Raw genomic sequence first — 12018 nt, 5'->3', positions numbered from 1 at the left:
TGGATTAACGCTCCTCTGGGACCCAGGCCACACGCAGACACGGGGTTCGGAGCCAGTCCTCGCAGCAGCCAGCGATCGCATCCCTTCCCGGAGGAGCAAACGCCACCCCTTGCCCTCCTGCCCTCCCTGCCTGGCAGCCAGAGAGGCCGAGGAGGACAGGCATGGGTCCCCTGCTCCGGGGTGGGACAGAGCCACCTCCGTGGCCGAGCAGGCAGCCGGGATGGGGACAGGCACCGGAGTGTGGGACAGGAGGAGTGTGTGTCCCCAGAGCTGCCTGTCCCCACCACGTCCCCTGCCCAGGGGAGGTCAAAGTCCCCGCTCCCACACTGCTGCCCAAGCCCCGGCTCGGGAAGCACCCTGAGGCACCCTGCCCAGGCAGGGGCACCCTGAGCCCACCCACCCCGTCCCTCCAGGGTGCAGGACCCAGACGGGCTCTCCCATCCAGCCCTGCACCGGGAAGGTGCTCCCAGCACAGCTCCCTCCCGGTCCCCTGAGGCCACCCTGCCGCACACCATCCCTGGGGTCCCCCCAGCCCCCCCCCGGGCTCGCCGGGGCGGCTTTGTCCCCTGCCCTTCATCCCATCCAGAGCACAAGAAGCCGGTCCCGCAGCTCAGAGAGCGTCCCCACCGTCCCACAGCACAGCCAGCTACCTGGAGGGTCCATTGGGGACCCCGCCGCCTGCCCTGCAGCGGCGAGGACGAGCGGGTGTCTCCGCCAGCGGCACCGGGTCCTGGAGAGGCAAAGCCGGGCGGGTGGGAGCACCTAGACCCACAGGCTGAAGGGGTCCGGCTCCGGGATCTGGAGGAGGCAGAAAGCCGCCCGGGCAGCCCTGGGGACGTTCTTCTCCGAGTGCTGGAGCTGGAGTTTTTGATCCATTGGGGTGGGGGGGTCCGTGTTCCTCCTGCCTATTGTCCTACAAGCAGGGGCTCCCGGCGTGCTGGGGGGTCAGGGACAGGGGCACCCAGGGGAGCGGCGGCGGCAGCGAGCAGGACCTTCCCCCGGCTCTAGGCAGCCTTGAGCATCTTGGGGCGAGCGATGGCAGGACGAGGCAGCGGCGGTGGCTCTGCTTCCCGTGAGCATGCAGCCTCCGCTGGCTCTACAGCGACTGGGCGGGTGGGTGGGCGAGCTGCCGGGCTTGCTGACGCCCAGGAACCGGTGCGGTGCCGGCAGCACCGCCCAGCCTCGCGGGCACCGGCGCAGGCAGCGGCGGCCGTGCCAAGGCGGGCAGGTGTGCTCCGCTCCGCGCAAAGAAAGCGCCCTTTGTTCGGCAATGTGGCCGAGCCGCCCCGACGCTGATGAAAGACGCCGGCCGCCTGCTCCGGGCGAAACTGGAATGGGAGAAACACCGGGATGGGCCAAGCGCCTCGGCCCTGGTGCCGGGGGGGGCTGGTGGTGGCAAGTCTGGCATGGAGCACGTGGCCACCCCATGGGCTGCGAGTCCCGGAGGCTCACGGCCCCCCCCAGTTTTGCCCAAACGGTAAGGATCCGGCCTCAACCCATGCTGCCACTTTGCCCGTGCAACAGTCCAGGGTTGCCCTGTCTCGCAGCTGAGCCTTGTCCCCGTGCCGCCATCCTTCCTCCCGCTGCCTGGGATGAAGGCAGAGCTCCTCTGCCTCACCTCCTGCCTGCAGAGCCCGCGACAGCCGGGCAGGAAGGGCAGGGTGCAATCCACGGGGTGCCGAGGGGCTAACATGGAGCGTGAGGCTGCTACGACAGCATCCCGATGCTGCTGCCTGCCGAGGGCTCGGGAGTACCTGGGGCCATTTAAACCCCTACTCTGCAGCCCACCGGGCTTGCACACATCCCAGCCATGCCCCGCGGCCCACCGGGCAAGAGCCGGCACCCAGCACCCTGCCAGTGCTCGCACAGCATCCCCCCCCACGCACCCCCCCTCCCAGCACCAGTACCTCCCAGCAGCAAGACCCCAAACCCACCAGCTCCCATTGCCCGCTCTCGAGGGCGATGCTCCAGCCGGGTGCACGGGGCAGTGGTCCCAGGGGAGCAGGTCAAGTGGGTCCCCCAGGTGGGCACCCCATTTCTGGGCTCCCAGCAAGGGACTCGGTGGGGGGGGCGGGGGGGAAGGCTGGTGCCAGCAGTGCCGGGCGGGTTTACGTAACGTGCGTGCGTCCCAGGGACGCCCTGCGCACAGCTCGCACGCCTTACATAAACCGCAGCCGCTCCGCACAGCCTCCCCCGGCACGGCTTGGCTCAGCATGGCACCGGGGGGCTGGCGGGGCCAGGGGTGCGGGGTGATGGGGTGAAGGCAGGCCAGGGCCTGCGTGAGCAGAGCAGCGTGATTAACATCAGACCATGGGCTTCGGTACAGCTCGGCAGCTGCTGTGCGGTCTGGCCCCGCTGGGAGCGAGGAGCCGTGCTTAACCCTTGCTGGCCTGGGCACGGCCACGGCTGGGGGCACCGGGTGTCACCAGGGTCCCTTTGCAATGCCAGCGGGCATCCGGCAGTCCCCAGTATGGGTGAACCCATAGCGGGATCCCCTCCGATCCTGCTCGCCGCGGAGGCAAGGTTTCGGGGGGCTGCGGCACCTGGCTGCTGCTCGCTGCACCCGCTGGGTGCCAGGGAACAGGGAGGGGACCCAGACAGGGCTCGGGGCGTGGGCGAGCCCGCGCCTTCCCGGGATGAGAAGGTGCTGAAAGACAAAGTCTCTTCCTGTTCCCTCCCTCTGCTCCCCAGGGATGATGGCTCCGGTGAGGCTGGAGGGGAGCTGGCAGGCGGGAGGGACCCTGGAAAGGGTCTGCAGCATCCTGGCACGGCCGGATGGGTCAGCGGATGCCCACGGCCAGCGGGACCATTGCGGTAGTGCCGAGGGAGCAACCGCGGAGGGGTCAGGTGGGGAGAGGGACGGACATGCCACCCAGATGCTGGCAAGCCCCAAGAAGGGCACCCTGAGCAGCCCTTGCTGGGGCAGAGCAAGGAGCAGGGGGATGCTGGAGGGACGGGAGGGAATTTCCCATCCTGCACTGGGACAGCATCTCTGGGCGCTGCGTCCTCCCTGCGCCCCGCTGCCCTCGGCTCCCAGCCACGGCAGGGCTGCTCCTACCGTGCCGGGGAGCCCGAGGCCCTCGCGAAGCCTCCGCAGGGCTAGCAGAGCCCTCGCGGGGCAGCCACGCTGCCGGCAAGCTCTTCTGGGGCTTGGCCACCGTCCCACCCCAGCCCCAGGAGCGGGCTCCATGCCTGCCTCCCGCGGCACAGCGGGTCCGGATGGGGTTCCTCCGCTCCCTGCCTGTCCCGGCACGACCCGGGGAGGGTCCCCGAGGGCAATCTGGGGGGATCTGGGTTTGGCTTGAGTTTTGCCAGCTCAGGCTTTGCTGGGAGAGAAACCCCCCGGGGGGGGAGCTCTGCTTTGGTGGCTTGGCACAGCCGGCCCAGAGCTCCAATCTCCCTGGTTTTTCCCTTAAATCAGAGCGCGAGCAGAGGGACTGCGAACACCCACGAGCCAAGCGCTGGCCAGAAAGACGCCGCAGGAGGCCGGAAGCGCCCGAATTAGAAACCTTGGCATCCCTGCCCCGCTTGACACCAGAGGATGAGGAGACACTGCAAGGACGCGGGTTCAAGGGACACCATCCCTGCGGTGTCCCCTGGGACCACGGGGGGATGCGTGGCCGTGCGGGGCAGGGGGCTCCCGGGATGCTCCAGCACTGGGGAGGGGGATGGACGGGGGTACCCAGGCTCGCTGGTACCCCAACAGCCCCTCTCTGCGCTGATGCTCCAGCAGCGCAGGCAGCAGAGGAGCCTGCCAGCCCTGCCCCAGTGCCCACGTCCCCTGTCCGGGCCAGCTCCAGGGACCCTGGGGAAGGGCTCCGCAGCCCCCGGACCCACAAGCCACCTCCGGCTGGGAAAGCAGCCTGAAATCCAGCCTTTTTCTTATGTAAAATGGACACAGCCTGCCCCTTCTCTGGCTTGCCCAGAACCCCCTCCAGCTCCCTCTGCATCCACAGAGCCCCAGCCCTCCTTCCTCCTACTCCTCCTCCTTCATCCTCCTCCCAGCCCTGGCACTGAGCCCGGCACGCACCTACCTGCCTCCACCGCAGCGCAGGTGAGGAAGACGAGGGCGCAGGCAGAGGAAGGCAGCCCGGGTCCCCCCCTGCCCAGCACCAGGCGCGATGGCCGCGAGAGCTTTCGCTAATCTGCACCCGGTGCTTAAAAAAAAAAAAAAAAAAAAAAAAACAAGAAAAAAAAAAAACCCCCACGTCAAACCTTCAGGAGTCTGGAGGCTGCGGCTGAGCGGAGGGCACGGGAGGACACTCACTCCCACACGAGCAGCTTTCTGGGAATTAGGGCCACAGCCCAACTGCTCTGGCAGCCTGTGCTCCCCTCCAGCCCTGGCTGCCGGTACGGCATGGCCTGGGCAGCCGCCCCACCGGTACGGCCCCGCCGCCGCAGGGTCGGACGCTGCTCCCAGCCCTAATCTCTCGCTTTCCCCTGGGGAGGTGAGTAAGCATGGCTAATCCCGCTCGCTTCGCTGCTGGGGAGAGACGAGCCGCTTCCCCAAGCGGGGGGCTGCACCCCGACACCCCCTGCCCTTCCTACCCCCCCGCAGAGAGGAGCGCAGCACGGGTCACCCCTTCCCCGGGCAGCTCTCGGATGCTGCGAGCCCTCAAGGTGAAGGCTGGGATGGGGCAAGGAGATGGAGGCAGCGAGGCAGCTTGTCCCCATCAGGAGGGACCGACCGTGGAGAGGGGACCGGGGGACGTCGCAGCGGCCCGCAGCCAACCCACCTTTGCCGGTGTCCCCCACGCCCGCAGCCGCGTGCCAGCCCCGCGGACGGCGGGGGGGATGCTCAGGGGGACGCAGGACCCGGTGATGGATGGTGCAAGATGCTCCCTTCCCCGCATCCCTCCTTCCCATCCGGGGGAGGACAGGCAGGACAAGCTGTCCCGGCGAGCCCCAGTGGTGCGGGGGCACAGCACCCATCCTGTGCCACCCCCTCAGCTCCCCGCCACCCGCCCGGGACTCCTGTTTACCCAGCCCAGCGCCAGCAACCGGCTTCAAATACCTTGATGTAATTAAAAGCTCACCCCCGAGGCCAAAGGCTTAGGACGGCAGCCAGGGACACCGGCAGCCCTCTGCCACCTGCACGCTGGAGAGGCAGGGCAGGCAGCTGCCTGCTGCCCGCTCACCCAGGTCCCAACAGCACCTACCTGGGAGCAGCCGGGGTCTCCAGCCCTCAGCCCGGGCCCCTCTTCCGCCCCCGCCGCGTTCCCGGGGTGCCCCGCTGCCGGCCAGCCATGGCGACGGGCAGGCTGGCACCGGGCGGGCGATGGGGCAGCGCGGCTCCCGGCGCGGGGAAAAGAGAGTCACGAAGGATGGGCAGCCCCCGGCCCAGTTCCTTTTGCCAGAGCAAGGCAGCGCCTCAGTTTCCCTCGATGCTCGGCGATGCTGCGTAGTCCCCAGAGCGGGGTCCCCGGCACCCCTTGAGCGTGGTCCCCGAAATCCCCGGGCAAAAGCCTCTGGTGTCACGGCAGGGACGTGGCTCCGGCCCTAGGACGCGGGGACGGAATCGTCCTCGATGCCAGCGCGGGCAGGACCAGGCTGTGAACAGGGCTGGCTGGGGACAGACGGGTCCCTGGGGGGACAGGCGGCTGCGGGGGGGGGGGGAATGCAGCATTCCTTCAGCCGTGTCCTCCCACACTCCCTTCACCTCGAACGCTCCTTCCCCGGCCCCCCCTGCCACCGCGCTTCCCACCCGCCATCCTCTTCCTCGCCATCCTCTTCCTCACCAGTGGGGTGATGGCAGCCCGGGGGCAAGTGTGCGTTTGAGGACACGATGGGGGGGGGAATGCAAGAGAGGTGCTGTGTGTCCCCCCAGCATGGGGGACGAAGCTCTTACCTTGCCCGGCGGCAACGGGGGGCTTTCAGCCCCTGCCCTGCCGAGCCCCCTGCCCGCGGGCAGCGCGCTGCCTGCAGCTCCGCATCCTGCCTCCTTGCCCTCTGCGGCGGGAGGCAGCTGAAAGCTCCCGGGGCTGCCAGAAAAGAGGCTGCATTTAAACAACAGACATAATTATGCTTTTGATACCGTCTGCTAAAAATACAGCGCTGTGCCGCGCGGGGAGCCATGTGTGCGCGGCCTCACATGGCTCCTGCCTGGAACAGCTGACTCAGGGCTGGAGGGGGCCAGGGATGGGGGGAGCCCGGCGGTGACCAGGGGCAGGGGACACCCGGACCCCCGCTGCAGAGGGGCCAGCCTGCAGGAGGGTGCTGCTCTGCCAAGGACCCCCAAAACAGCCAGCTTGGGCGGCTGTCGGGGGGGAAAATGAGGGCAGCCCCAGGGATGGCATCAGCATCCACCCCCAAGAAGGGCAGCGGCCCCCGGGTTGGCTGCAGTGGGGTAAAATGAGGTGGGAAAGGGGCAGGGAGGGAGGGGGGGGGGCTGGGGGAGCATGGCTGGGCCGCTCGGTGCCACTGGCACGGGTTTGGGGGGCTCGGCCGGTGCCCAGCCCCAGCAGCAGCACGGGGGAACGGACAAGGATGCCAAGGGGTGGGTGCAGGGGGGCACCGGGGACGGCACCCAAAGCAATCAGCGGCTCCCGTTAATGAGTAACGGCCTCCGCTGCCCTGCGACCCGGCCCTCCCCGGGGAGCACGGCCAGGGCTGCCACTGCCCGCAGCGCCCGGCCGCGGCAGCCCCCGAGTGCCGACCTTTGGCAGCGCCGAGGCACCGGCTCACGCCGACTCCGGGGCTGCTGCCCCCCAGGAACGGGCAGTGCCTGCCCTGGGGGCAGCAGCTGCCGGGGGTTCAGCGTCATGCTTCCCCTGGAGCATCAGACACGAGAGGGGACACCCCCGTGTCACCCGGTCCCCCCGCCAGCTCTCAGGGATGCGGGCAGGAGAGCAGGGAAGCCCCAGGAGGGGAGCGGGGGGCCGGGGGGCACAGTGGGGCAGCTGGCAGGAGCTGCCGGCCGGGGGCAGTGACCTGACCCTCGCTCCCGCTAATGCCTTTCCAGCGGGGAAGCTGCTTACCGGGACGCGAGGTGACCGGCTTACGTGACCTCCTGCAACCCCTGTGCGCTGCCGGGGTACGCTTCACCCCGCTCCGGCGGCGACAGACCCTGCCCCAGGGTGAGATGGGGGGGGACCGGCAGCGGTGCCAGCCAGCGCTCAGCCCCCCGGCTCCCTCCCTGGAGGGGTCCACGGCCATGGCCAGGCAAGCTCAGGTCAGCCACTTAATTCCTGGGCTGGGGCATTGCCAGCCGAGGGAGATTACGGCTCTGCTGACTGCGGCCTGGCACAGGCTCGCGAGCTGACACAGCTGGGATCAGCGCTGGCACTGGAGAGGGCTGCCTTGGCCCTGGGGGCACGGGCTGCACCACCCCGGGCAGCTTTTGTCCCCTCCTTGGGTTTCTCTCCCCCGGGGAATACACAGGATGCTTGCCAAAACAGGGGGCAGGCGCCAGGACTCCTGGTTCCCTTCCCAGCGCTATCTTAGAAGGCGCTGGTGCTCGTGCCTCGGTTTCCCCAAGCTGGGAAAACAGAGCGGTCCCCACTGACCTCCCATCCTGGGGACGGACGATGCTCAGGCTCCAACGCTGCTGCCATCTCACTCGCAGCGTGTCCCCAGCCAGCCCTGGGACCAGGGGGCTGCAGTCCCCCGTGCTGGGGGAACCCCACTACCCAGCTCAGCATCCCAGCACCGGTACCCAGGGCAGGCAGGCAGCCCCAGCAGCCTCCCCGGGCTGTATCCTTGGAGGAACCGCACTCCCTAAGCGGCTTTAGGGGGATTACGGGCAGCCCCCTGGCCCTTGCGCTGTCCCCACCCACCCTTCCTTCTCCGCTGCTTTAAGTAATCGTCTCTGAGACAGTTTTACGTGGCTAATCCAGCCACCTCCACCTAATCTGCTCCAACACCCCTGCCTGGCCCAGGCCACCCCCCTGCCCAGCTCCGCGCTGGGATGGCTGCCTTCCCTGGGGGGGCTGCAGGCAGGGGCAAGACGCTCTCCCTGCCCTGGGAAGACCCCCAAAGGCAGAAAGCAGCCAGGGGCTAAAAATAAAGCTGGCCTGAGGGGTGAGGGCAGGAAGGATTGGGAGCGAGGGGATTGATGCCAGAGAGCAGGGCACCAGGGGACAGGAGGGCTCCCAGGGGCAGGGGAGGCAACAGGAGCAGCGTTGTCACCTTGTGCCACCCTGCCTGCCCCACAGAGGCTTTGTGCCCCACGTCCTCCACCTGGGCAGGGGACAAGTCCCCGGGGGAAGGAGCAAAGGGAGCCGAGACCCCCCGGGTGAGATCGGGGAGCCCCAGCAGGGAGAGGGCAGCTGCCCGTGGCCAGCGCCGTCAGGACAAGCCAGGGCTGGTGGCCAGGACGGGGACGTCTGCCTGCAGCTCTGGCTGCGTGCCGGGGACTCGGGTGTCCCAGCGGGGCCACGGCTGCTGCTGCCACGCCGTGGGGGACACGGCTTCTGCAAGGAGAGGCCGAGATGCGTCCCTGCACCTTCAGTCCTGCTCTGCCCCATGGAGACCCAAGCACTGCACCCTCCCACAGCCCCACGCACCCCAGAGGGTCCCACACAGCCCCAGCTCCCGGGGAAGGGGACAGCATTTAAGCAAAGGGGACAACTCCTGTTTCTGAAAGTCCGAAATAACATTTATTTTCCCATGTACAAAACCTCCTGTCTGGGAGGGGAGAACATTAAAAGCCACGTGGTACCAGGCAGGGCACGGTCAGGTACCGGGACCCTGGTTTCAAGTACGGGGGTGTCAGTCTGCAGCTGGGGGGGGACCTTGGCTAGGGGCTGTGTCTTTGGTTTCAGAGGACAGACAGGACAAGGCACGTCCCCTCGCTGGCTCCCAGGGGAGAGGGGATGTGGGGAGTAAGGCATCACGGCAGCAGGAGAGGGGGGAGCCCCAGCAGAGCCCATAGCGTTCGTAGGGTGGGAGAGGAGGGAGGGGGGGCCAGACCCCGTGGGAGAGGCGCCGGCGCCGACCCACAGCACCGGGGTCTGGGGGGCGAGGTGGGGGGGGGGCACGGCCGGGAGCCGAGCTGCCCTCCCCTCCACGAGGCAGCTGGAGGTGCACAGTGCAGCCGGGCAGGCGCGGAGGTCGGAGAAGGTATTTACAGTGTAATGCAGGGGGGAGCTCCCTCCCCGGGGCCGGGGATGCACGAACCGTGGCTCCCTCCTGGTGCTGCAGCAGCAAACTCGTGTTAAGACTCCTGGCAGAGGGTTTCCCCGGGGCCGTTAGCTGTCCTGCTCCAGCGGAGCCGCTTTCTTCCTGATCCGGCTGCGCAAGAGCCGGGAAGAGCCCTGGGCAGGGGGAGGGATGGGTCAGCTCTCCCTCGCCCCAGCCCCACACCATCACATTTCCTCCCCCCCCCCGCCACGGTACCTCTTTGCCCAGCGTCGTCTTCTTCGCCGCGCGCAGGCTATGGCTGCGGGAGAGGGGCTTGCGGTCCCGGCCACGGGGTGAAGACTCGGGCGAGACCTGCGAGTCCGACCAGAGCTCCTCGTCCTCCGTCTCGCTCTCGTACTGCTGGCTGGCCGAGGGCGTGCTGTAGGCTGAGGGGGGGGAACATGACAGCTCCTGGCACGGTCGTCCCCCCCCATGGGCCTCGCTCGAGCCCCCCACCGCTGTGATCCCCCCCCAGCTCACCCAGCAGCTGCCTGCGGCTCTCCTGCTCCTCCAGGTACAGGGGGTCCCGGTAGTGCACGGGGGCCTCGTCGGGGATGGAGCGCAGGTCCTGCATGCTGAAGCTGCGGAGCCGCCCGGCCAGCGCGCCCTGGCTCTGGGGGGGGACACAGAAAGGATGGAAGCAAGCCCCACGGGGCAAACCCCAAAGCGCCGGGGCACCCAAACGTGGGGCCAGGCACCAACAGCCCAGGGCGAGGCAATCCAGGGCAGAGCTCTGCACCCAGAGACCCCTCTCCCGACACCCGCGCCACCGAGGCCATCCGTGCGGGGGTAGCAGTTTCCTCCCAGGATCCCTGGGGCGGAAGCATCCTCAGGGATGCTCAGAAGCATCCTCAGAGCAGCCTGCCCCGTTCCCGGTACCTTGGCGGCTGCCTGGACCGCGGCCGTGGCTGCCATGTTGAGGCCCCTCTTGCCGAAGCGCACCATCGTCTCGTAGCTGCGCTCCCTGGCCTGGGTGATGTACGTGTCGATCTCCTGCCGAGACAACCGCGGCGGTGCCGAGCGTGCACAGCACCACGTCCCAGGGCATCGCCGGGAGCCCAGGGTCCCGCCGAGCCCCCGGCCAGCCCCCCAGGGTGTGTGGGACCCCTCCCCAGAGCCAGGCAGCCCTTACCTTCTCCTTGCGGGACAGCGTGGGGTGCACGAATTTGCGGTAGAGCAGGCTGGCCCCCCGGGTGTAGGGGGAGAGGAGCCAGATGACGAAGGCCATCTTAATCTCGTAGTAGAAGGGAAACCTGCCGGAGAGGGGGAGAAGACGGGGGCGAGCAGATGCCGGGTGGGTCCAAGGGCACGTCCTGCTCCCTTGCAGGAGAGACGGTGCCTCTCCCCCTCGCATCAGGCCTGGAGACCCCACGCAGGGTCTGCCTAGAGCCAGGCAGGCAGCAGGGCAGCCCCGTGCCCCTCTCCTTGCAGGCAGAGGGGGGAGGCAGCCCCCTTCCTCCCCCCCCCAGGGCACGGGGACCCCCACAGACCCGCTCCCCCACCGCGGCAGCGCCCGCACACCAGCCTCACCAGGAGATGAGCAGGTCGGTGAAGGTCTCCGTGGCCATGAAGAGCGCAAAGACGATCCAGTACATCATCCAGCGGACCTGCGGGGAGCGGGCGAGCCTGTCAGCCCGGGGCTGGAGCCCAGGAAGGAGCTGCCCAGGCACCCTACTCACGTATTCCCGGATGTTTTTGGTCTTCACAGCCTTGTAGGAAGCATAGGCAGGGTACAGCATCCCGAAGACCAGCCTGTAATGGAGGGGGGGGGTGAGGCATGCGGGCCACCCCGCGCAGAGCAGCAGCAGCAGGGAGTAGCAGAGCTGCCTGCCCCAGCGCCGCAGCTTGGCCTCGAGCCCCTCCAGCACCATGCCAGCCCCGGAGCCACCGGGGAAAAGAGACGGAGCCACGGCAGAGAGCTGGCCACGAGCACGGCGTCGCTCCCACGAACTCGCCCACATCCACGGGGACCGGCCCAACCTGTCAAGGCAGCGGCAGGAGGCACGGCGCAGGCTCGGCGCGGCGGAGCGGAGGCGACGGCCGGCCGAGCCCGGCCAGGAGCGGCTCAGCTCCCTCCGAAAGAAGGATCGGCCCCGCTGGCATCCCTGCCAGAGCGAGGCGCGGGGCCAGTGCCAACCTCTCCGCCGTCCCCGCAGCACGTGGGCCAGGTGCCATCCCCAAACAGCCATTTGGTGGCCCGGTGACTCGGCCGCTGCCAGCCCGGCTGCGGGCCACGGGCAGGGAAATCGCTTGCCTGCAGCGTGGCATCGCACCTGCCTTCGGCCAGGCCCACCCTGGCCACCCCCCGCGTTCACCTGACCTGGGGCCGGGGGTGCCCCCTCCCCTCCCTGCTGCCCACGGGGGACCGCTTGGCCACCGGCCACCCAGCCCAGCTAGCCACAGCGCGGGAGCCGAGCGGGCCTGGCTGCTGAGTGGCAAAGGACCCCGGGCCAAGCTCGCCCCTCCCCGGGGACGGGCCGGCGGCCGGAGCAGCCCCGGGACCAGGACACCCACCCACTTCCACGGGGGTCCCCCCGGTTGCCCCCATACCCCGGGTCGCCCACCACCAGCCCCCCCCAATTCCTGCCGGGGGCCGCTCCGCTCAGCCCCCCGCTGCGGGACCGGCACAGGGAGCCCCCGGGGGGGGGGGGCTGCCCGTTAACCAGAGACCCCCGGGGGCCGGCTCAACCCCGGCCCCGCAGCCCCCCCGGTGCACCGGGACCCCCCCGGCCCCCACTCACACAATCGCCCGGCTGAGCATCCAGGACACCATGGTGCGGGCGGGCCCGCGGGCCCGGGCCGTGGCGGGCAGCCCCGGGCGGGCGGCTCCACGCTGTCCCGTCCCCGTCCCCCGCCCCGGGACCCCCCGGGCCCCCCGGACCCCTTGGGACCCCCCCG

At 69.3% G+C, this 12018-nt stretch overlaps 1 protein-coding gene across 1 annotated transcript; it reads right to left on the bottom strand.

The window, feature by feature from the left end:
• Positions 1-8574: 8574 nt before the first annotated feature.
• Positions 8575-12018, bottom strand: REEP4 (receptor accessory protein 4). The gene is made up of 8 exons (XM_072846067.1): positions 11862-12018; positions 10800-10872; positions 10651-10727; positions 10253-10373; positions 10000-10113; positions 9601-9733; positions 9337-9506; positions 8575-9254 (listed from the first exon to the last, which is right to left on the bottom strand). Exons 1-8 carry the CDS (start codon positions 11891-11893, stop codon positions 9189-9191), a joined length of 786 nt encoding a protein of 261 aa, XP_072702168.1. The 5' UTR covers positions 11894-12018; the 3' UTR covers positions 8575-9188.

The sequence above is a fragment of the Ciconia boyciana genome, chromosome 25 (assembly GCF_034638445.1).
Source record: "Ciconia boyciana chromosome 25, ASM3463844v1, whole genome shotgun sequence".
NCBI classification, from domain to species: Eukaryota; Metazoa; Chordata; class Aves; order Ciconiiformes; family Ciconiidae; genus Ciconia; species Ciconia boyciana.
Note: the sequence above shows the minus strand (reverse complement) of the source record. Positions and strands in the feature narration are given on the sequence as shown.